Below are 26,387 nucleotides of genomic sequence, written 5' to 3'. Positions count from 1 at the left end.
AGTTCCTGCAATTTGATGAAAAATAATAATTAAATTGTGTATAGTCTATATACAAATGTTTATAAGAGATCACAGCTTAGCTTAATTTACTTAATATTTTAAAACTATGATTTTGTGTTCTGACTCTACTCTTAATAAATTATATTTTATTTTAAGAATGCAAAGTTGGAAATTCTGTTCTGATGAAAAAAAATTATTAAACTAAAGTAGATGTTTATGGTTCTTTTGTATTTATTTTTAAATTATTTATTCATTAAAAATTAATTGCTCATTAACATTTACTTGAAGTAAAGATCAAAAACACAAATTCAATACATGATCAGCCCCCAATTCACGCAGATCACAGCCCATCACTTAAATGTATTTACTGTCAATTCTACAGACTATTCATTTCAAAATATTGCTTTAAATTATTATATGACACAATCAAAGTACTGGTACCTCACATTGATGTAGGACTAAAGCAGCTGAAATAATGACCAATTTTCATTCACTAACTTGTACTAATGACCTGTATATATAATTGATTAAGCAGGAGCATCAACAAATCTTGAACAACAATTGTCTACAGAAAAACTTTATTCTTATCCAAACAATATACATTTACAATGTATTTAAACAAGTTAATTTATACAAATCTGTATGGCCTAAAGATTATGGTGTATTTTGAGCATTATGTGAATACCAAGTTACATTATTACATGAAAATAGTGTACTCATTTTTTAAATATTCTGGGTAATAAAAATTAACAACTAATATGATACAATAAAATTGAAGCATTAGTCAAATAAAAAAAAAAAAATTCACTCAAGATCTATGTGAACTCTATGCTTGAAAAAAATCATTTTGAAATTAATTAAAAAAAAAATAAATTATGGTTCTTTAGTCAATGGAATGATAGCAGCAATTATTTAACAATTTCATGATTATCCATTAATCTCAATATACTTAGAACTGAAAAATAATTCATAAGGTTTAGATACAACCATTTGAAATAATGATTATAATTTTTTTCTTAATTTGCTTAATTCAAATCTAATATAAACAAGATTTCCTCTGTCAAGAAACGTATGAGGGAACAACATGCATATTCTTCTCAGTAAGTTTTGCAAAGGGAATTAAGAATATATGATGTTGCTTTTTTTTGCCAACATTTTAAACCTTCGCACAAGGTTTTAGTTTTAAGGAGAATGCACCATATTTTATGTTTACTTTTTTATTCTTATTTTAATTTTAAAAAAGTAAAATTTCCCTTACATATCTTGCAATCTATGGGGCAGATGATATAAAGTTTATCAGTTTCTGTGCCCCATGGTTAGCGAGGGTGTCATGTACCCAGCACAACAACCAACCACCTTTTGAAAAAAAAATCCCATTTCAGACGTCACAATCTATAGGGCAGATGATGTTAAGGTCATTTGATTCTTTGGCCAGTGCATCATGTGGCCAGCACAACAACCAACCATCTTTACTTTCCAAAACGAAAGTCAGCTACCCATTAGAGTTAGGTGGACTCAGGGGCACCCAAAAATCTAAAAAATTTTAATCTGAGTCTTCACAGAGATTCAAACCCATGACTTAACCATTCAGCCATGGATCCCCAAACTGCCTTTACTTATTCCTTACTAATGCCATGTATCCCTAGCCTTTTGAATTCTGAAATTGAAAATCCCAGTCTTAATCGAACCCAGGAACCCTCAGTTCAGAAGCCAAGTGCTTTACCACTCATTCACTGCACTCCCTATTGTTTTAATGTGGCTCAGATTAATAGTTTTCAAGTACAATATCAAACAGATTTAAAGAAATACTAAATCCAAACCTGTTGGCTGAATGACAGGATATACATAAATATGTATAGAGCTTACAGTATAATATATATATCTGAAATTAAAATTGGTCCAAGACTTTTATTTTGCAACATGATGGGATTTTCCTTTCTGGTGGTGCTATGCAGGAGTCCAAGAATCTCATCTTTTCTCATAACAGAAAGTTATCTAGTTATAAAAATAAATAAAAGGATTTTAAAAAAATAAAAATATGTGTGACATATGTGTTGACCATGCTAAACGTATATATGTGATTAAGTATAATTATATAATTTTGCTATTCTAAAAATAGTCTATACCTAAAAGGAGCTACTGTGTTAATGTGTAGACATGGCCCTGACCTTAATAGTTATGACTTATTACTAAAGGTGAAGGCAGATATTCAGTTAATTTGATGGACATTGCACTCATCTAAAAGCAGCTATAACATATATTATGATTTACATTTTCATGGAAAACTAGTTTTTCAAAAATACAAGTACTTCAGCTTATGAGAAAAGTGCATAGGGAAAAATTGCAGTACCTTACCTTTAAGAGGTGCAACCACTCATTGACTTGTCAAGAATGCATGCCTTTTTCTTGCATTTCCAAACATAACTGTAATTATACAATTAGGCATATTGGCTAATTTCTTTTGAAAACATTAAAATTAAAAAATAATATTATTAAATTGAATACATTGTTGTATCAAACATACAAATTATCAGACATAATTTTGCCTAATACCATCTAACAGTTTATTGTAAAGGAATGGCCTGCACAACAGCCAAGTATATTAGGCATTCATGAAAGATGAATTTGCTTAAGAGTGTTATAAAAAAAAAAACTAGAGAAAAATGTTAAATTCCATCCCCAATATTTGGATGTTGCTTGACCATGAAAATCACACTTCATAAAACATCTTTTAGATAAAACTAAAAATTGTATAGTAGTACTTACAATAAATATTGAATGGATGCCAATATTATTAATGTCTGCCCAGAGAGTAGAAATAGTATAAGTATGATCCTTGAGCCATTCTGGTACATCATCAGAACTGGTTGGCATGGTTCTACTTGTTAATAACTGAAACATTACAAACATTTTTTTAAATTTATAATTTATCACAGACTAGAATAGAAATGTTGCCAGGAAAAATACCAATGGTTAGAATGCACCTGATGATACTTTTGTAGCCTTAAAATGCACCAAAACTTCATTCATTAAATCTGATAAGAAACATATATGTATCACACAAGTCCAAGTTGATCAGAGTGTCATAGCAAATAATTAACTAGATATGTGAGTTTTATATTAAAGTGCTGAATTTCAGGGGATAGATCCAACTTGACACCACATCATTTATTATTTCATGAACTCATGGGTCTGGGCATGGCATGGAATGGGAACTATTATTTAATGTATGGGGTGTAGGCGAGGCATGGATTATAAATTGTCTTGTATAGATTAGATTGGGTAAAACTTCCCATCGAAGGTAACTTTTACTGATAGATCTGGATCAATTATAAATTTATGGGATCTAGGCCTGCATACATATATCTTTTATTTATATATTTTATATACATAAATAACTAGTCTAGATTCTATAATTATATCTTAATAATAATTTTTGTAGATGTCATATAATATCTAAAATATTAAGTATAGATCAGTAGATTTAGAATTTTAGCTAGTAAATATTTTTATATTCCAAATCTAAACTGGATCTATATATTGTATATCTATCTAGAATTTAGATCAGTAGATTTAGTATTTTAGCTAGTAAAATACTTTTATATTCTAAATCTAAACTGGATCTAGATCTAATTATTCTAGAAGCTTAGATCTAGAAGACTAGTTGTCAAGATTTGACTACACTATGGCTAAGCCCCCCTAAGGCTAATGCACTATGGCTGATGATATTAATTATTTTAATAGAGACATTGACATACAAAGAAACAAAATAATTAGATCTTATACTAACTCATAGACTCTACTTATACTAAAAGTTATACTGTATTGTATTAAACCTTCGAGTTTACGTTCCACTATCTTGACTTGACTACATTGACTATCACAGTGACTATGATTATAGATCTAGAATACTAGTCTAGATTATTATCTATGATGATGATGATAATCAACTGGTAGAGCTATAAGTATAATCAGTATAAACTATTTAATATAATATAATCACTGCATTTGTTTCATTCACTGTCTGTATCAATAATCATGTGATGTGAAAGTGAAGTCTAGATTTAGAATATTTAGATCTAGATTAGATAGAATTGATAGATTATAAATATAAATATACTTTCTACTATTAAAAAGTATTATTATTATAGATCTACATCTACTAATATTAGTACAGGTACTAGATCTACAGGCAATACACTATTGATTATAGTGACTATAATTACCGTCACTATACACTAATACAGTTACACTAGTTACAGTATAATACTATAGTATAATACAGTCTATAGTACTGTCTATACTAGATTAGATGATCGATAGTGATAGATCTAGAGTTCTAGACGTAGACTAGATCTATAAACATTCATATTCATATTGATCTCATGTATGGTCTAGATCTAGAGAAAATAGAGTGGAAATCATGACTTTATTAGATCTATTGAGTTATTTTTAAAAAAATATCTTTAAATAGATCTAGAACCATAGTCTAAGTCTGGGTGTTGTAGATCTAGATTATTCTAGATATAAGAGATCTATAGATAAGTTCGGTTTTTTAAAAATGCGCATTCGAAATTTAAAATACCCAGATTTAAGTATTAATATACCCATATTGGTAGGGCCGCGTTAATCAATTATTAGATCTATTAAAGCATGTATATATAAAAGATATTATTATTAAAAAAAATATATTATTATATAAAAGATATTTTATTATATAAAAGATATAGTTGTGAATATTTACTAAAAAAATTAAAATAATGAATTTTTTACTTTTGCAAATTAACACTCTGGCTGGCAAAAAGGATGACTCCTCAATACTGTGAAAAGACGATAACTGCATGAGTTGGTTTGGAATTGTATTTTGTAAGACTAACTTTAAAAAAAATATCCTTTAAGAGAATAAACGAAAAAAGGTTTGTCAGAAGAAAAGCTGGCAGGACTACGCAAATAATGGACCAGCCTCTCTCTCTTGTTAAGAACATTGGTGACCGGGAAAAGTGGAGGATTTAGTTACGCGGGACAGATGATAATGATTTCATGTACATAAAAAAAATCCAGATTTTATGTAAAATACCCAAATGTGAAAGTACTGAAAACAGCTATTTTAATGGGGTGGCCTTAAAAAAATAACTTTTGTGACGATCCCTTATTCAGGAAAATTTTATAAATCACAAAACATTGTGAGAAAATGGATGAAGTTTTTAGAGATCTAATAAAATAAAGCGTAGGAAAGTTTTACTCTCATTGAAGGTCAGTCCAAGTGACTGGATGAGTAAATTTCTTCTTTTGCATCCTACTGAATTTCTCCATATTGCACCATGCTTGAAAATGATGCGCGACGGCACTCCCCTAGTAAAAACTAGGAGCTGTTGTTCCATTAGTATAGTTCCATGGTTAATTTATTATTATTTTTTTTTGTCAAGTAAAAATATAATTGTGCAAAATTTCAACTTCAGCCGAGATTGGGTGTGTGAAAAATAATGTGTACAAACTTTTTACCAGACAGACAGACATCGTGAGTTGATGTTAGCTTTGCTCTTTAACGTTTTAAAATGAAACTAGTTTTCCTATTTTGTAAATACTCTTGAATTGTTAATAGCAAGCGCCATCAATAACAGGCGTAAAGATAAATAATCTATTTCTATATTTGTTCATGTCCATTGTCCTTTCATCAACTATTGTTAAGGCCTGGAATCAGTCTGAACGTAAGTGTGATGAAATTAGTCTTAGAATCCTTAAGCATAAGTCAGTAAGTCTATACAGCAAACAATTAAAAAAAAAAACATATAGATGTAGATCCAAATCTATATTCGCATTTTTTATATTGACTCTACTGTTGAGGTACATTTTTAAAATCGCGTTCATCTTGGACTATATTTTACGCTTATTGCTCTTATTATATTGTAATAACTTAAGTGAGGCAACTCAACGAGGCACATATAACTTTATTTACACGACATCACAAGTTCACAAAACATCATCTTTCTTAGGCACAGTCTTTTCACTTCGGCTCTCAACTTGGGCGGAAATCGTTCTCTCTCCAATGTCAACATCCGACTTGTCTAGTCACAGATAGTGCGCACCTTCTTTATGCACTATCTTGGATGGCGGTGCGCATGGCAAAGTCATAACAATATGTATAAGTGCTTCAATTTCTTTTTACTTGTAGTAAATACACAACAAATAACATTCTATTGAGGTACATTCACATACCTATATATATATATGTGGGTAGATTATTTAACAGTGATAAAAAGCTTGGCCAGTCTGGATATCATATATTTGTGTAGCTCTATTCCATAGTTAGTGACTAAACAATAGTTGAATAGCAACAGGGCCTTAGAGTACCGCACTGCACGTAACATAGACATGTTTCTCTGAATTAAGGATAACTGGTTCAATAATCACAAAACACGCTTCACAAACGCAGGAGGGTAACAATTAAGAGAACAAAATATTTTCTTCTATTTTTAAATACTATAGTCCAAACTGTTCAAGTATTAGGATTATATGAGATTGTTGACCCCTTGCTGCTGGCCACATAATAGCCTCCTACGGACACATGTCCTCTTTTCTTTCACCTGCCAGAATGTCCTCGCCTAGTCTAAATAGGTCATTATACTTACTACCTGCTAAAAACAGAAATCTTTAAAAGTGCATCCATTTATAGCTCAAGTTCTCTCCCCGCAGCTCGATGTAGTCTTTTGTCGCAGCGTCTTTACCATCATCAACATCAACAATCAACAACGACTACAACCATGGTACATATCTCAATGAATTAATTGCTTTATTTCTTTTTCAGAATTTGTTACTGGACAAGAGACAGACACAAAGAGAGCAACACCCCCGGGGGGGGGGATAAAAAGATCAATGAATGAAAGATCTAAGCACAAACTCAATTTAATGAGCATATTAGTTCTGAAAAGATATTTAGCAATCTTCTGATTACGTTGGACTCAATCGATCATACAATTATTGCACATATATAATGTGTCAGGGCTGCCGTGCTGTTTAAAGTTGGTATCAGATAATAACAGATGCTTTGAAGGTAACAGTGGTAGATTACTATAACCTAAGAAGCCAGAAGCCAGTATATTGTGATCTTGATTACAGAAGCCAGTATATTGTGATCTTGATTACAGAAGCCAGTATATTGTGATCTTGATTACAGAAGCCAGTATATTGTGATCCTGATTACAGAAGCCAGTATATTGTGATCTTGATTACAGAAGCCAGTATATTGTGATCTTGATTACAGAAGCCAGTATATTGTGATCCTGATTACAGAAGCCAGTATATTGTGATCCTGATTACAGAAGCCAGTATGTTGTGATCCTGATTACAGAAGCCAGTATATTGTGATCCTGATTACAGAAGCCAGTATATTGTGATCCTGATTAATCTAGCAATAAAAAGAGAAAACATGTAACCTACAATTATTTGATTGTTTGGGGAGGGGGATAAACAAAAGGCACACAAAGGAAAGATAAACGAAAAAAAATAATGATTCATTTTTCTCTAATGCTCTCCCTTTGTTTTAATCCTGGTACGATCAAGATCAAGATATGATTTTTATATATTTATAAAATATGCGCATATTCTGGGGTTAAATGCAAATAAGATCTGGATAAATAATCACCGTCCAATAGTCATGAAGTGTATAAAGACACTATACAATGATTTAACAGATCGATTTGCGAATGGCTAAATTTGAGAATAAATATTTACAAAGACTTTGACTGAATAGGGACAGCTTGAGTAATTGTAAACTCTACTATTGAGTTTTCAGGAACGGAATTTCCCGATCAGCTGGAGCCAAACAAACTTCCGGTTTAGTGTTTCTCTCACACACACACACACAAAACACACGCTCTCTACAAGTAAAGGATAACAAAAGAAAACACTGAAAGAAAATCTGGATAATAAATAAACAAAGAAAAACTTTTAAAAATACTTTACTTTTTTAAAGACAATTCCTCCATTGTACCTCTTATAGAGCGATTATATTTCTCTTCATAATTAATGAATGTCAGACTTAAAAAATTCAATATATGACCCGGCCCCTTTCCCCCCCCCCCCCCCCCCCCACCACCACCAGCTCTTTTTTTTACCAGAAAGAATCCTGGGTAAGCAAATGTATAGATCTTCTAAGCTTTATAATACTCCAATGATAGGCCCTTAGGTCTAGTGCTAAAAGCAAGTTATTTTAATAAATTCTGGAAGAATGCCTACATTCGGTAATACCCTAGGAAATATAGACCATTCAAGATAAATATTTTCTAGCCTCTAGCAAAATCAAAATTTCTTTTTTTTTTAGTTTGAAAAATTCTAACGGTCAAACTACAGTATTCCCACAGTGGCCGAAGAGTTTGTAATTCTTTTTTTCCAATGATATACATCAAGTATTACATTTCCAGGGAAGTCATCAGAGCCGTTCTCGACCCACTTAACATCCCAGAAGTTTCAACCAAGTTATGAGTGGAATAGAGGTATTGTAATTTAAAAAAACAAACACGTACTCTTTAATTAATATGGGAAGTGTATAATATTTAGTTCCTCTATTACAAGCAATTAGTGGATCACCGGAATAGAATAGAATGATAGAATAGCTGTAATCGTTGACATGATGTGAAGATGACACCGGATATAGTGTATGGTGCTTTAGGGATAAAATAAAGCCCGAAAAAATGAAGACATCAATGCAGAGCGAGTCCCAGGTCTTCACCTGGAGTGTAATTGAAGCGAGTCCATTCGTAATAGCAGGCCTCAATACTGACCTGCGACTTCGCAACCTGTGGGCAGTGGAGAACAATTGCTCGTTGCCACGTCGTACAAACCTGTGACGCTGCAACGAGCTGTTGATTTAAACTGCCCACATGTTGCGACGTTACAGGTCAATATTCAGGCATTTTCTATGAGAATTGGTTTCGCTTCTCGATTGAAGGCCCTCAGTTATTTGTAATGCTGTAAATAAAGTGGCTAGGGCACTGCAGTTGTCAAAAAGAGAACATTTCATACCTGATAATTGTTGATAACCAAATTAAGGTAACACTCAAATGTCTTCTTACAATAAAAGCCCATCACTTTCCCCCACCCCACCCCCCTCTTTGTGGAGTTTGAATGAATGTCAACAACACGAAAACAAAAGGAGGCGGAACAGTACGGCGGATGTAAAGGCTATGTTTACCAAAGGATAGACCTAAAACATGTCACGTGACTTAAGGCCCCGCGTGTGTCTGTGTGTTTTGGCTGCATTGTGCAGGAAAGAAAAACATGGCAACCGCTACCAACTTTTAATAATTTATGATGTCATTGGCCTGAAAAATAAAATGAAAGGTATAGAAAAAACATGAACACAAATGATGTGTAAGAAAAGGAAGTTCATAGACTAATGTCAACGTGATCACATGGAAACAGTTCAAAGTAACTCAATTGTCAACACTCCCTGATGTCTGGAAGAAAATGCCCCCACCACTTCCCGCCCCCCCCTTAACTCGTCGACCAGGTAATAAACGTGGTGGAGGTAGGGACAGGATCGTGTAACTGGAGGGGGGGGGGTTCCAAGGGAGAGCCTGAAGTGTTACAATCTCCAGACTGACATGATTGACAATTTGTTTCCACAGACTACCAGAAAGAATGTTTTAATTGTAAAAGGCCTATTTATATTATTTATATTATTTATATTATTTATATTAAAAAAAAAAAACAAGCAATATATATATATTTAAAAAATCCTGTTTTAAAAAACAAAGCTTATCTGAAGGGGAAGAACTCTGCCTTTAAAACAATATCTATTAATAATGTACAAGTTATTTTCCTTATTCGAGACACAAAGCTTTCTCCCAAAAAAGGTTGGAGCGGTGAAAGTGTGCTTGGTGAAGATCTCTAGTTGCAATAAACAACTTCTAAAACATCGCCACTCATCCAGTATCGAAAAGAAATTTCTGGTTACTGTAAAAAATAATATTTTTATATATCGCAATAGTCATTAATATTAAAATTCTTTTTATATAGATTACCTTTTTAAGCGCAATTATTTTTGGGCTGTCTGCCTGTCTGTCCGTTTGTACCTTCAATGCGCTCGAGCAAAAGTTATTTTCTGTTTTGTAAATATGAGCCTGTATATTGTATGCACATGAGTTGGTCTATAAATAAATTTTAAATATAAAAACAAAAGATAGCTATTCTTATTTATTTATAAAATTTACTACCCTGTTTGCATTAAATGTTTTACTTAAGTCTTCAACTTGTTTGAAAAGCTACAAAATCATTAGACTCCTCTTAAATATTCTCTTTATTTAAAAATGTCCATATTAATATTTATACAAGTATATACTCGCCATTTCGAAAACAATATTTAGAATGATGTACCTTTTATTTAATGCAGCTTGCGACTCAAAACAAAAGATTGAAAAACAAGTACCAAACTTTTTTTTTAGGATGGGGAAAAAAATGTACCTAACCTAGTTGTGTATCTAGTGAACGTAGTAAAGAGAGGACTTGATCAGTTCTTTACAAAGTTTTTTTGTGTGCACATTTTGACATTGCAGAATCAAATTTTGTAAACTTACGTTTGTAGACCCAAAAAATATCAATATGGAGGAAGCATTAAAGGTTCACTGTAAGACAGTTTCCTTTCAATAATTGAATGACACATTCCCAATGATCCCCTTTCATTTTCAGGCTTTTTATTTAGGTTGCATAGACCGAAAGCGGACAACGGCTTAGTCTGCATGAAATGCGGGAAAATATGCACTCATTCGTAATCTTCGGAATCGAATACATTTCCATATCGGCACCACATTTCTCCGTAACGCGGAATCTTCAAATCAAGATGCAAATAAAGAGGAGACTACTCTGATTAGAATCTTTTGAGAAAATCCTCAACAATGTCGGGTTTAAACTAATTTAAAAATCTTGATGCCACGAGTAACATCTACTAATGACCTTTCCTTTTAACACTTGGAACAGCTGATCTAAAAGGCAGTTCGATTTATTCAATTGTGATTCTCATTCATGAAAGCAAATCCATAACCAGCACGCTATTTGGTGTATCCGGCGTGCAAAATAACGAAAGTATTGATAAGCAAAGTATTTTAATAAATGTCTTTAAAAAACCAAAACTTTCCAGCGTGTGGACTCAAATTTTTCAGTTCTTTCGGTTATAGAACAATGAACTAAATCTCATAGGCAACACTTCAAGAACGTAAATCACTTATCATTGATACTAATACACTGAATGTTCTCAATCTTTCAATATTGCGTCTTAGCAAAATATTTTCACATTTTCTTTTTACATTTTTTAAAAAGGGCAGATTACTTTGATAAACTTTTAGTGTGAAAATCTCCATTATCTGTACGGGCTCTAAATGATTCGCACTGCTGATGTGTTTTAAATGAGAGTTTGTAATGTGTAAGTACGACTGAACCGCAGGGGCGCCTCTAGTTTGAAACTTTCTTTCTCATCTTATTTTTTAAACAGATTTGCGAATTCTGGGAAGATAAAAAAAAGAGAAAGTGGTAGAACCTAAATTAAATTATAGATCTCAATTTTCCAGGCCAGGTGAGTCATTCACGCAGTAGAGCGCTCAAATCGTTCGTACCTGAGTCTGTTGACTTTGTAAGACATGAATATAATATACATGCAGTACTTGCTTAATAGAACTTTGTTGGGACTTTCTTTACTATAGCTGGGCAACTACAAGGCGATCGGACGTTGTGCTACGGAATCAAACAAAAAAAAAGTTGCATGTTCTGGCAGTGACAGACTGTTATCTGTTAGCAAATATTTTTTTTTCTTCTTGTTGTATTGGAAACAGCAAAGTGTGTGTGTGAGAGTGAGTGTGTGTGTGTTGTTTTTTTAAACTCTGATGTTCTGGTGACACGAAGACAATGCAGCGACAATTAATCGCTTATATTTCCTAAACGATGATTTATCGCCGACAATTTTAATGTCGACAATTAAATCGCCAACACGGTCGTGACGCTTTTCTTCTCACCAACAATTCATGGACAAAGCAGCTACTCTCGGCAGGACCAATTAATTCATTATTATTTCAGTGCATCTTTATTATTTGTGTTGTATAATGTATCGAATGTTTATCGCTGTATATCCGTCTGTAAACCGTGTGTCGCTGATTGAGATCGTTTACAATCTTTTAAAGATATAAGGCCACAGTTGATCAGGTCTTAATCCTATGTGTATGGGTCATATGTCATGAGTCAGATTTTAATCTTATGTTTATGGGTCATATGTCTCCCAACGACAAGAAGAAGATGAAAAGGTCACTTTGTTTTGTTAATATTAAAATACATTCCAGTCTTTATGCTAAAAGTTTTGTTTTTTAAATGACAGCGACGCTTTAAATATCAAGAGGAAATAGAAAAGAATAAAATGGAAAATAAAGACTTTGGCCTACTGTGTGTACAAAAAAAATTAATTAAAAAAAAAACTCAATTATGTTAAATTGCGTAACAAAAGAGCATCTATTAAGTTTTATTAATTAATTTCTTATTTTATTTTCGGGAATAACCTTCATCCCCGCCCTCCTTTATTTTTTATCTCACCATTTCATGTATCAAACACTACGGGCTATTCTTATATCAACGACTTAAAGTTATTGCACTAAATACAAGGACGTCGGCTTAGTTGGTTAATGTTAGTCTGGGATCGAAATCTGGCAAAATATGCTGGTCGAAACTGGGTCCGAGAAGTCACGTGAAATACTGGACTCGGAGTCGAAGACAATGCTTTCATTCAGTGGTTCCCAAACTTTGTCCTTTATGAAACACTTCGCACATTCTGAGTATTTAGCGGAACATTTCGCACATTCTGAGTATTTAGCGGAACACTTCGCACATTCTGAGTATTTAGCGGAACATTTCGCACATTCTGAGTATTTAGCGGAACACTTTGCTTATTTTTTAAAGAGATTAATTCATGTGGTGGCCTACTAGTTAATTATTCCAGTAGTTTGTGGAACATCTATTGAGCCCTCGCGAAACAAAAAGTAACGCGGAACACATTTTGGGAAACAGCTTAAATTAATGAGCACAGCTTAAATTAATGAACACACCAGGCACGTGCATCAAGTATCGGGCTCTTTAGTCACATGACAAGTTGCAAGGGAAACAGTTTTCGGAGACGCAAAATGTGACACACAATCGGAGGAGACATAAATAAGAGAACAGCAGAGATTAGAAAATAAGAGAAACGAAGAGAAAAATAGAGACATCGAGGTGAGACAAAATGAGAAGAGATAACAACAGACAGAAACAAAGAGAGGGGAGAAAGAGAGAAGAGAGAGTCAAAGAGATCATATGAACGTAGAGTAAACTAAGAGAGAGATAGAAAGACTGGGTCTGGAGAGAGAAAAAAGATTAATGTATAGCTGAGGCTGAGATGAAAAGATTCAAGGAAAATGAATGGAAAGTTAGTGAAAGATTGGAGCCTGTGTGTTGTTTACAGCTTATCGTCTTGAACCGTGATATATGACTATTAGATGTACTGCCTCCATCAAGGAGATTGACTACATCAACGAAGTACGGAGATTGTGTCAGAGGTGAACACGTTTAACTAACTTCTACTTACCCAAAGAAACTGCTATATAGCCAGATTATTATCCATAAATGTGAATACACAAAAAAAGAAGAAATCCCTAGACTCTTTAGATCTAAAGCAATATCACTAAAACAAGACAGTTTTCCTCACATCACAAGTACTGCATAACACAACTTGGAACTAACTGGGTTGATAAACAAACGCACGTGTGTCACGGTGAACTAAAAAAAAAACACAAAACACTTCCGAGGTGCACTGTACGCCAAGTGTGCCTCCACGCCCCCCTTTAGTCTCGCGCCCCCCCCCCCACCAGTTCGTGGATCACAGAAAGTTTTTTCAGCCCCCTTGTTTCAATGGACGGGTGGCTGGAATAGCTGCCTCTCTCTCTCTCTTAACTCTCTCACGCATTGTGTGTGAATTGACGAGACATCGAGAAGGGATCTCAAAAATTACTGAAAGGCCACATCGGGTCTAGGTCTTGCTAGGTTCATCATTAATGCATGCACTTTTCAAATAGCCTCTCATAAAAAATATAGAAGTCCATTTCATGTATAGAATGAAGCTATGCACTATGTTAAATAAGTTACAAATTCAGAATATAACAACTATTATCTTTAAAAAATGACAATACCTTAAAGCACCATAGCAACACTGTTAATCTACTAGCGGCTAGCCTAACTAATGACTTTTTCTTGTAAATAAAAAAAAGAATAACAAAAAGAAACTGAGAAAAGACTGAGAAAAAACAACAAGTTAGATTTCTTATTCCATTTACTAGGATTAATTCATACAAGCCTTTCTTCTTACCTAATGCCATTAGAGCATGGAACTGGTTGCCTTTATCAGCCAGGAAAATCAATGATTTAGCTGAGATTAAGTCTCTTATTAACATGCGCGACTAGATTTTAAGACATGGATACGCGTAGGACGTAATTATCTTCTTTGAAAGGAATGTCTGTAATTTATAAGATAAGAATAGTGGCGTAGCGAGGAATTTTGGGGGCCCGGGTGGCTTGGCCTTTTTAGGGGCCTTTGCATTTAGACATTCGACATCATGACATGAGATAATGTACTTTATATAAGTCTATTGTGTGGAATGCATGCAACATGGTCACGTAATTTCATAACAACATGAATAGCAAGATAACATGGCATTGGCTTAATATTTAATGTAAAAAAAATCGGACACTCATTTGGGGCCCCCCTCAAGTGTGGGATTTTCAAAATTGGACCCCCCCACCCTCCCCCACCCTAACTACGCCACTGGATAAGAAGTTTACTTTGCATGTTTCGAATGTTCCTTTAAAATTAAGATTATTACATCCTAGCGCAGACCTCCCGCAGGATGTAAGGGGATTGGGACGGGAAGGGTTGGAACCCAAGACCATTGAGACGATTGTCAGGCCGGCACCTTTGATAGGGTCACGGAGGCCTGATCAGTCAGCCAAGAAGTCATGATATAAATTAGGATTTTAGAAAATGAAATTGTTCTTTCGTCTAGGACTCTAGAGGCTAAGTTTCATGTCAAAGCTGAGGTTAAACTGGCCCTGATGGTCACTACATGAGGATGACATCATTACACTCCACATAAAAGATCATCAGCTTCGAATTTTTTCCCCCCAATGCCCTGGAAACATTGAAACACTTCGTAAACTTCAAACATCTACGCCTATGTTGGTTTCACACAGACACACGCAAGTTACGAATAACTTTTGAGAACAAACCTTTGCGATGACCTCCTCACGAGTTGTCTCTCCTGGTCTGTGTATTGGACTATGAAATATAGTATATATATATTTGTATAGAGATAGAGAGAGATCAAACTAATGAGTAGCTTAGGCCACTGCAACCTATGCGGTTACCAGGGCCGGTCCTAACTATTGCGGGGTCCTATTCGAAACTGATTGCGCGGGACCTAGTCTGGGTGGGAATAAGGATAATAATTGAAAATTAAGATTTTGTATTAGAAAATAAATTCGACTTTGCATTGTATTCATTCTTTACTAAGTACAAAATTGCGATCAAGTTAACTTTACTTTACGAACCTTGCAACCTATGACATTTATATGCCAGTGACTATAAAAGTAAATAAGGTATTGGAACTTCCGGTTAAGGGGAAAATTCGTCCGATTACTATACAGATACATTTTATAACATGAAAGCTGACAATGGCTTTTTTTTTTTATCACTCGTAGGATTGGCATTTTCCGTAATGAATGACACACACAAATGACAATTTTGTCTATTTTTCAGGAGATTCGTATGAGTTTTCAGGAGATTTTAATAAATGCAGGACATTGCCAGGAATTTTTCGTATATATTTTTTAATTAATAATTACACATAGAATTAGCGCGGGGCCTATGAAAGCGCGGGGCCCACTGCGACCGCCAGGGCCGGCCTTAGGGCGCTGCAACCTATGCGGACGCAGTTTGCCCTGCGCTTTCATAGGCCCCACGTTAACACTAGTTGTAAATTATTAAATTAAACATTTTAAATTAACAGGGTTTCTGTTGCCTCCTGATTTTCCAGGAGCTCCTGGAAATCTCCTGAAATAATAAAAACATCCTTAAAACTCCATAAAAATTAAAAAAAAAATAGACAAAATTGTCATTTTGGGGTGCCATTCAATATAGAAAACGACAATCCTACTCGCGATTAAAAAAAAAACGGCAATGTCAGCTTTCATTTAATAAAAATAATAAGGCGATTTTAACCAAAACAAGAAGTTCCAATACTTGATTTAATGTAATAGTCAGTGGCATGTAAATACAGATTTAAATCTAGCTCGTTCTCTTTAAAACATCAAAAGCGATATTTTGCTAGTCGATAGTAAATCTAAAAGACAGATCTGAATGTTTATCAACTTATTGTAGATGGCTCGTAATTTAATTTGACCGTGATTGTGTACTTTGTAAAGTTTGAACAAAATGCAAAGACGTATTTATTTTCAAACAAAAAAAAATCTTAACTTTCACTTATTGTCCTTTTCCCTATCCAGACTAGGCACCGCGCAATCCGTTTGCATAGGGCCCCGCAATCTGTAGGACCGGCCCTGTTGTTAATATTACCGTGATCGCTTTTTAAATGCTTATAAATAAAGTTGTATGACTTCAATTCGAGCTCAGGGCTCAAGCCTCCTCAGTGGGGCTAATTCAACGTATGCCAACACATCTGTCATGTAAGATTCCTTTTACTTGTTTGATACCAAGGATAATAATTAATTACCAATAGTTAAATAAATGGTCAATTGATTCTTGTTTTGTCAGTTACAAGAAATAATTGTACAAAATTTCCACTTGATCCGAGATTGGGTGTGAGAGAAATAACAAACTTTTTACTATACAGACAGACAGACAGACAGACAGACAGAGTAGGTTAAGCTTTATAACAACGCCATCGTTGATCAACATAAGTTTTTTTTTGATTAAGCGTCACCTGTTACGCCAAAAGTACCCGAGAATGGTAAACCCTTAATCTATTTTTAAATATGCGACATTCCCACAATTACTTTCTAGTGGCATTTAATACTTCTGAGGATGGGATTCCAATTTCACATTGGTTGTAAAAGTTGATGTTTTGGTAGACTTTAGTCAATTATAAGCTTAATATGACTAGCTTTTGTCTTTTGTTAATACAAAAAATTATTGTAGATATATAATTCAATAATGTGCCTTCACAACGAATGAAAATGGCGTAATATTGTATTCTGCTGATGTCATCGAGTGACATAATCGTGTAACTGTTATGAGCTTTTGACAGTTACATAAATATATATATAAGGCACAAAAACTATAGACTAATTATTTCAAATTTGTAATATGTATATCTTTTCATTGCTTAGTCTTTTATTAACTCTAAGAGTGCTCCGGGCAAAATAAACATATAATTTACCAACGATTTAAACCGTAGCGTACCACGGGTGTCAACTATTTGCCTAAATGTGCTTGTCCTATCGGTAAAAGAACTAAATTTGACAATGTGTGAAATATTCATTTATTTTACTAGTACCATAAGTTTTTGGAATAATATTTCTCTTCGCCAGTAATATATGAATCAGTTCATGGTATTTTTATAAGTGTGGGATTCATTTTATTGACGACTGTCTAAGTATGTATGCAATGCACAACTGTATTGTGGTAGATTGTTAAATACAGAAGATGTTTGATTACGTGTTGTATGAAATATAGAAGACTGATCTGTCAATACGACCACTAAGAATGATCCACGCAAACAGATACTGAACTATAAGCTGCTGAAATGTTTTGTTCTGATGACTGTGGGGACACAAATAAAGTAGGTTAAATGTATACTTTTTATGCCTGAAATATTTGAGAGAAACTATTTGCATCTTTTCTTTTCACAGCTCTCATTTGGGTCAAATGTCATTAAGGGAAAGAAATTACATTGAACTTTCTAACCATCTGTGTATGCTTGAAGATACAAATGTTGTTTACAAAGTGATATAATAAGGAGATCATAAGGAGATAATTAGGAGGGAGGAGATAGCCCAAGACCCGACAGCATGGAGACAGACTGTACGTGTTGGTACGAACCTCACTGTGAGCAAAAGAAACGAAGCTGCGTCAGTCAAGAGAAAGAAAAGGAAAGCTGCTCTGTCAGCTAGACCTAGGACAGATGCATATATATGCACGGACTGTGGCATGGCGCTCCACGATTGGCTTGATCAGTCCCTCCAGATTCTGCCCCATCTCAAGAGGAAACCAAATCCAGTGACTCATCTGGGCACATCTATTGTCTATATGACATGGGCGTAGCCGGGGGGGGGGGTTTGGGGTTCAACCCCCCCCTTAAATGAAATCCCCCCCATGGGGGGGGGGACGGAATTAAGTGACTGATTTTTGATTCATTTTGTTTATTTTAGGTGAGATTTTAATACTAAATCATCACTTACCACAGCACAGCCGAGGGGGTTTTGAGTTAAAAACCCTCTACCAGGGGGTTTTGAGATTTAAAAAAACCCTATCAGGTGGTTTTGAGATACAAATCCCTCTACCAGGGGGTTTTGAGTTTAAAACCCCCTACCAGGGGGTTTTGAGATTAAAAAAACCCTATTAGGGGGTTTTGAGATACAAATCCCTCTACCAGGGGGTTTTGAATTTAAAACCCCCTACCAGGGGCTTTGAGTTTAAACCCACCTACAGGGGGTTTTGAGTTTTAAACCCCCTACCAGAGGTTTTGCAGTTAAATCCCCCTCTTCTATAAAACAAAACAAAAAAATGCAAACAACAATCTCCAAATTCCATCAGCACAGTTAAGGAAGATTTTGATTTTAAAACCCCCTCCAAAATTTACGATAAACCCCCTCTCCAATATAAAAAAAGGCAAATTACACACTCAAAATTCTATGAGCGTAGCCAAAGGGGTTTTGAGTTTAACCCCCCCCCCTCCAGTTGGGGTTTGAAGCTAAAAAGTACATATTCAATATAAAAAAAAAGCAAATTACACACTATAAAGTCTATGAGCGTAGCCAAAGGGGTTTTGAGTTTAAAACCCCCTGCCTTCGGGGTTTGAAGCTGAAAACTACTTCTTCACTATTTAAAAAAAAGCAAATTACGCACTCAAAATGCTATGAGGCGGGTTTTGGGTTTAAATCCCCCTCCTCCAGATGGCTTTTTCTTTAAAGTTTAAAACCCCTCCACATGGTTTTGAGTTTAAAATTCCCCTACAGAGCGTTTAGATTTAAAAACCTCTCTCATTATTATTTTAAAGCAAACTACAGTCACCAAATTCTATGATCGTAGCTAAATGGGGTTTTGAATTTTAAAAAAAAAAAAAAACTCCAGAGATTTTTTAGTTTAAAACCCCTCAACAGATGATTTTGACGAAAAAACTTTCCTTTTCGATATAAAATCTAAAGTGAAATACAGGCATGTAATTCCAAGAGCGTAGTCAAGAAAGGTTACAAATTTCTACCAGTGGCTTGGGCTCCATTAATAAAGTGTGAATAGTCTTCTGCCAAAATTGAAAAACACTAAATGTGGCTCAACAAAGATGGCTAAGACAGATTTTAGGAGTCTAAATCAAAGAAATCATATGCCGAACTGTGAGTCGAACCCTTAGTAAGGTTGTGACAGAGTGTCGCATGAGGTTTTGCGGGACATGTTCTCCGAAAAAATGAATTACGCAAAATAAGAGTTGCGGAAACAGCTTGTCGGAAAATGCGCCTAGCGGCGAGAGAGGGTCTAAGTCAGTAAGAATAGCACATTAGGTTTTTTAAATAAAACTTTTTAATAGCAAGATAATGCACTGTAGATACCTCAGAATATGCATTTTGTTGGCTTTCAATACCAGAAATAGTGCTCGGCGGCGGGGCTTCGCCCCGCGCTGGGGGAGCGCTGCGAGCTCCCCCAGACCCCCTTGCTAGCAAGGGCGGGGAGTCTATAAGTTTTCCACTAATTCCAGGAAGAATCTATTCTAGGGCATAATAAACGTCTTCCGAAAGGGTCAGAATGTAATAAAGATATATATAATTGATAAAATAGGCGTACTTTTAGTGATCTACTGGCTCACAACATCAAGCCTACTTTTAGAGTTTACCTTGTTCTTTGTGAAGTCTTCCTGTGGATGTGAAGTTGTTTGGTAACCTTAATTTTTTATCTACGGGTACTCACAAGATTTTTTAGGAAGCAAAGAATGTAGAAGAGTTGGGAAATCTAGTAAGATAAGCGTCCAAACAGAACTTTATGGTTGAAGATACTTTTTTAAAGCTTTGTAGGCATTTTTTTCTCATGATAAAAATTAAGGCAACGGGCTGTACATTATTACATTAATGTTTTTGTATTTGCATTTAGAAGAAACTAATGAGACATATTTACATGATATAAGTAACCTACTACTTCGAATAGGCTACTACGAAATACATGAAACTTCTGTTGCCGTTACCTATGTAGCGTTTGACCCATTAAGTATACAAAATGTTTGTGGATATTTTAATGTCTCATTGAAAACTTGACTGCCGAAACGAAACAAAAAGCTAATCTGAACATTAGACTTAGTATAGCGATCATAGACATCACTATGATGGCGACATAATAATGCATTTTTATTTTAAGATATCCTGATTTTCATTTGCATTTCGTTTCATCTTTCTGAATTTTATGTATAAATATCTTTCTAAATAAGACATTTTCTGCGTTGCCTGTAATTCCATAGTATTTCTACGCCTTTTAAGCAAAGTAGTAAATGAGGAAATCATTTCCTACTCAAACTGGAGTCTGTAGCCAACACTGAACAGACAATATTAATGTATACAAGCATACATCCATATTTATATATGTATGTTTATATATAGATATGCTGCTATGCATGTATTTTTGAATAAATGTACCAATATAAAAATAGAGAAAATGCTTTAACTACTATTTTTTGTATACATCAATAATGTGGACAGTTACTTTAATGTAATCGTTTATTTCTAATTTTTGTTCATACAGAATGCACGAGAGATCTAAAACAATATAAAATGTTGACAGACGTTATCTAGGTTCATTGCAGCTGGCTTCTTGCACAAAGTCAAAAATGGGAAATAACTGCTGCAAAAGATCCTCTTCTGTCGACATTGACGACGAACCCTTAATCAGAGCTGTCAGAGGAGGTTGCTTAAAAACTGTTAAAAAGGTTCTAAGTACCAAAGACTATGGAACAGTCACTAACGCCTTAGTCGAAGCTGCATCATTTACAAACATTACAATTTTGGAGTTCCTCGCCAAGAGAGCAGACGTCAACCTCGTCAACGCTAAAGGCCAGACAGCACTTCTCGAGGCAGTGACTTCCGGAAATAGGAACAGCGTTCAACGGCTGCTGGATGTGGGCGCTAGTCCTAACGTTTGCCATCGTGACACTGGCGACAGTCCCCTGATTTTGGCCACAAAATTGGGATTTACTGAAATAATTAGTAGTTTGCTTAAGGGTAAAGCTCATGTGGATTATCTCAACAGTATCAGCGACTTGAGTGCCCTTATGGAAGCCTGTCAGTCAGGGAAAGAGGACATTGTTAATATTCTGATTCAAGCTGGGAAATGTAATGTGGAATTACTTAACCAGAAATTTGAAAACGCCTTAATGTTGGCATGTTTTTCTGGTCACATGGGAATAGTCCAGTTGCTCATTCGATTCAGGTGCAGACTTGACTGCGTGAATATAGATGGAGAGAATGCTTTGATGAAGGCAGAAGGTCAAGGCCATAAAAATATTGTCGAATTTTTGGTGGAGCAAGGTGCTGATGTTGGCGCCGCAAACAACGAAGGCTTCACGACTATTGAGCAATACTTAGTAGAGAAACGATCTACTTCCAGTTGTAAGGTTAGCACTAGAGCTAAAGTTACGGGAGCATTGATTGGTGGACCAGCAGAAGTAGATGTCGTGAGTGACAGTAAAGATGGAGAGCTAAAAGAGAAGACGTTGAGAAGAGAACCCGCTCACGACGTAACCAACGGCGACTTCAAAGTTATCAAAGACAATATCATTAAAATTATTGACGTTATTCCTGCTAGTGGTGCTAAGGACATTATCAACAGTGATTCGTGTAATGTCCTATCTACCAACATCCCTGACGACTCAAGCAATAACTGTGATACATTAACCCCTTCATCTCATGTCCCTAATAAATCAAGCAATAAATGTGAGGGAAATATTAGCGATAGCTGTGATATACTAACAACATGTTCAGAATATAAGGACAGTAACTGTAACAGTTTGGAAATCTCAACTTACAACAGTCAGAGTGCTTTAACCAGTCATTACAAGCAGACACCGATCTGCGACACTATAGACAAATCGACTGTTTTTTTTACTCAATGTGATGCAGATAAAAACTGCGTTCCTGACACAAATGCAGTAAGTACAATTGATACATCTTCCATCCTCAAACGTGATTCAGTTTCCAGTGAAACAGCCTCTAGTGGTTTCTGTGAGACAACTTCTAGGGATTTCTGTGAGACACCATCTAATGGGTTATATGAGACAGCTACATGGTGTAAAACACCTGATTTGTGTACATCTCCTGAGCAAAGCAGCACTGACATGTCGACTTTCAGCGAGTTCTCCACTCCGAACACTACAACAGAATCCTCTTCACCACGTCTTGCTTGTCACTCCAATGCTTCGTTACATCAAGAGAATGAGATCAGCTCCCAGGCCTTAACCAATGAAGAGACAAACACGAACCCGAGTTGCGATGAAAGCAAACCATGTCTCAAAGGAAACTGTTCTAGATGTGAGTAAAAAGAAATCCCATAAGACTCTGATAAAATTGTTCTAAATCATTTCTCTCCAAGTAGCTGACTTTGATTTACTTCTCTATACTATTTCACTCCAAGTAGCTGACTTTGATTTACTTCTCTATACTCTTGCACTCCAAGTAGCTGACTTTGATTTACTTCTCTATACTATTGCACTCTAAGTAGCTGACTTTGATTTACTTCTCTATACTATTTCTCTCCAAGTAGCTGACTTTGATTTACTTCTCTATACTATTGCACTCCAAGTAGCTGACTTTGATTTACTTCTCTATACTATTTCACTCCAAGTAGCTGACTTTGATTTACTTCTCTATACTATTTCACTCCAAGTAGCTGACTTTGATTTACTTCTCTATACTATTTCTCTCCAAGTAGCTGACTTTGATTTACTTCTCTATACTATTTCTCTCCAAGTAGCTGACTTTGATTTACTTCTCTATACTATTTCTCTCCAAGTAGCTGACTTTGATTTACTTCTCTATACTATTGCACTCCAAGTAGCTGACTTTGATTTACTTCTCTATACTATTTCTCTCCAAGTAGCTGACTTTGATTTACTTCTCTATACTATTTCACTCCAAATAGCTGACTTTGATTTACTTCTCTATACTATTTCTCTCCAAGTAGCTGACTTTGATTTACTTCTCTATACTATTTCACTCCAAATAGCTGACTTTGATTTACTTCTCTATACTATTTCTCTCCATGTAGCTGACTTTGATTTACTTCTCTATACTATTTCTCTCCAAGTAGCTGACTTTGATTTACTTCTCTATACTGTTTCACTCCAAGTAGCTGACTTTGATTTACTTCTCTATACTGTTTCACTCCAAGTAGCTGACTTTGATTTACTTCTCTATACTATTTCACTCCAAATAGCTGACTTTGATTTACTTCTCTATACTATTTCTCTAAGTAGCTGACTTTGATTTACTTCTCTATACTATTTCACTCCAAATAGCTGACTTTGATTTACTTCTCTATACTATTTCTCTCCAAGTAGCTGACTTTGATTTACTTCTCTATACTGTTTCACTCCAAGTAGCTGACTTTGATTTACTTCTCTATACTGTTTCACTCCAAGTAGCTGACTTTGATTTACTTCTCTATACTATTTCACTCCAAATAGCTGACTTTGATTTACTTCTCTATACTATTTCTCTCCAAGTAGCTGACTTTGATTTACTTCTCTATACTATTTCACTCCAAATAGCTGACTTTGATTTACTTCTCTATACTATTTCTCTCCAAGTAGCTGACTTTGATTTACTTCTCTATACTGTTTCACTCCAAGTAGCTGACTTTGATTTACTTCTCTATACTGTTTCACTCCAAGTAGCTGACTTTGATTTACTTCTCTATACTATTTCTCTCCAAGTAGCTGACTTTGATTTACTTCTCTATACTATTTCTCTCCAAGTAGCTGACTTTGATTTACTTCTCTATACTATTTCACTCCAAATAGCTGACTTTGATTTACTTCTCTATACTATTTCTCTCCAAGTAGCTGACTTTGATTTACTTCTCTATACTATTTCACTCCAAATAGCTGACTTTGATTTACTTCTCTATACTATTTCTCTCCAAGTAGCTGACTTTGATTTACTTCTCTATACTATTTCACTCCAAATAGCTGACTTTGATTTACTTCTCTATACTATTGCACTCCAAATAGCTACACACTTTAGTAGAATGTTTATCGTTAAGTGTGCCTCGTCTTATTTTCAGAAGTATACGATTTGGTTACTTGGTTTTGGTCTTTAAAAATTCAAATTACAAGATTGATCTGTACCGACATTGTATCTCCAGCCTTTAGCAAATGTCATGGGTCTGAGCTAAAACTAACTGAAATGCTGGAATGCACACCAAATAAAATTAAATTCTAAAACTTTTTCAAATTGAATAAAAATATCAGATGGTAAAACGATTCAAATGAAGCCACTAATACAACTACTCGATGGAAGCCTCATCGCCCCTATCTTGCTTTATAAGTCAGACATTATATACCTAATGACATACTCTGTTCCGGAGCAGCTAGTAGTCCTTAGAAAATTAGTTTCTCTTCAAGGTCTATGCACATATGTTTGGACTCAGAAAAGTAAAGACTACTTTCCATATGCTTCTTATGTAAACTACTAAAGTAAAATTTTCCCTTTCAGAGCCTGCGATGTATGGGGCAGATGATGTTAAAGTTAAGGTCATCTGTTTCTTTGGCTAACGGTCAACGTCATGTGGCCAACACACCGACCAACCGCCTTTCCTTTTTCTCAACTAATGTCAGGTACTCATTCGAGTTGGGTGGACTCTGTGATTCTAAAATTACCGAATTTCAAAATCCCAGTCTTCAACCAGATTCGAGCCCAGAAACCCAGGTTTGGAAGCCAAGCGCTTAACCACTAAGCCACAGCGCCCCCTGTGTAACCTATTAAAAGACATTAAAACGTCTTCCAACAAAAATATTACTGCGAGACATTCACTGCTTCAACAACAAACAACACTTTTAAAAACAAGCAACTTGGTGGTAGCAAAATGTATATGTGGGCTGAGAATAATTGTGAAAATGATTTTTTTCTTCTAGTGTAAGATAGACTACAAGCATGAAAAACATACCAACACGAGACATTACAAACACGAGACATTACAAACATGAGACACTACAAACATGAGACATTACAAACACGAGAAATTACAAACACGAGACATAACAAACATGAGACATTACAAACAGAACAAGATTCTACATTCGTTTTTGTTCTTCTTCATCAATGTCATCCCGTGATTCTCTAAAGCGACACTCGTGCAAAACTTGACAGCGTTCTCGGATCTTGTTGAAACTTTACACAACTATTTACTGTCAATGAAAAAAAAATAACCAATTAATCAATTAATAAGTGGTAATTTATTATTTTGTTTGATATCGAAAAGGGAAATAAATCCTAAAGTATTAAGGTATGCTTTTTTATGCGGAATTCTTCCCCTATAAATAACTTTTTTTTTCCAATTACATATTTTTTTTAATTTTAATCGTTTATTGCTGTAACACAGTGCTTTATTATAAGACTTAGGGCTCAATTGTGTAAATCAGTAGTTGTAAGCCTAATTTTAGATATAATATATTTTTCCAAGTATGTTCTATCATGAAAATCTCTATGTGCCCACTATTTTTGTAATACCTCCAAGCTAACCTTCCTTCAACAGATAGCGATGGACAAAGATTTAGTCGATGCATACTAACGTTTTCCTGTATTTACAGCCAAAACATTCCCAAGAAGAACTAAGCCGCTTTGGATTAAAGATGAGCCCCCCGTGATTGACCCTTCACAAAATGCTATCCTTGATACACGTAGCGGCGTTTCAAAGGACCAGAGACCTTACAGCAGTCCATCTACCAGCACGATGGACCAAACGGAACCCACTGAGAAAAGGTAGATCTCTAGATTCTGATCGCTCTTCTCGATACGTCTCCCAAAGTGATCGTCCCTTTTAGAGTACTTAGACATTCTCTATATAAACTGATGTTTTGTAAGGATGTGAGTGCTATGTAATATAATAGACGATTCGA

General features: G+C 35.0%; 1 protein-coding gene and 1 long non-coding RNA gene across 5 annotated transcripts in view; one reads left to right on the top strand and one right to left on the bottom strand.

The window, feature by feature from the left end:
* Positions 1-1,225: 1,225 nt before the first annotated feature.
* On the bottom strand, positions 1,226-3,713 carry LOC129922473 (uncharacterized). The gene is made up of 3 exons (XR_008774464.1): positions 2,767-3,713; positions 2,356-2,424; positions 1,226-1,995 (listed from the first exon to the last, which is right to left on the bottom strand). It is a non-coding gene; the product is annotated as an uncharacterized LOC129922473 (long non-coding RNA).
* A 13,362-nt stretch (positions 3,714-17,075) lies between these two features.
* The window catches only part of LOC106062941 (uncharacterized), a 21,108-nt gene continuing 11,796 nt past the window's right edge, over positions 17,076-26,387 (top strand). For 3 of the 4 annotated variants that reach the window (XM_056007863.1, XM_056007864.1, XM_056007862.1), the window contains exons 1-3: positions 17,076-17,858; positions 21,020-22,800; positions 26,079-26,250. In XM_056007863.1, coding sequence (XP_055863838.1) covers positions 21,105-22,800; positions 26,079-26,250 — 1,868 coding nt within the window. In that variant the 5' untranslated portion in view covers positions 17,076-17,858; positions 21,020-21,104. The remainder of the gene's footprint in view (positions 17,859-21,019; positions 22,801-26,078; positions 26,251-26,387) is intronic. The other variant, XM_056007867.1, reaches the window with a different exon arrangement.

The sequence above is a fragment of the Biomphalaria glabrata genome, chromosome 13 (genome assembly GCF_947242115.1).
Source record: "Biomphalaria glabrata chromosome 13, xgBioGlab47.1, whole genome shotgun sequence".
In the NCBI taxonomy this organism is placed as follows: domain Eukaryota; kingdom Metazoa; phylum Mollusca; class Gastropoda; family Planorbidae; genus Biomphalaria; species Biomphalaria glabrata.
This window is presented reverse-complemented; position numbering and strand designations above follow the sequence as displayed.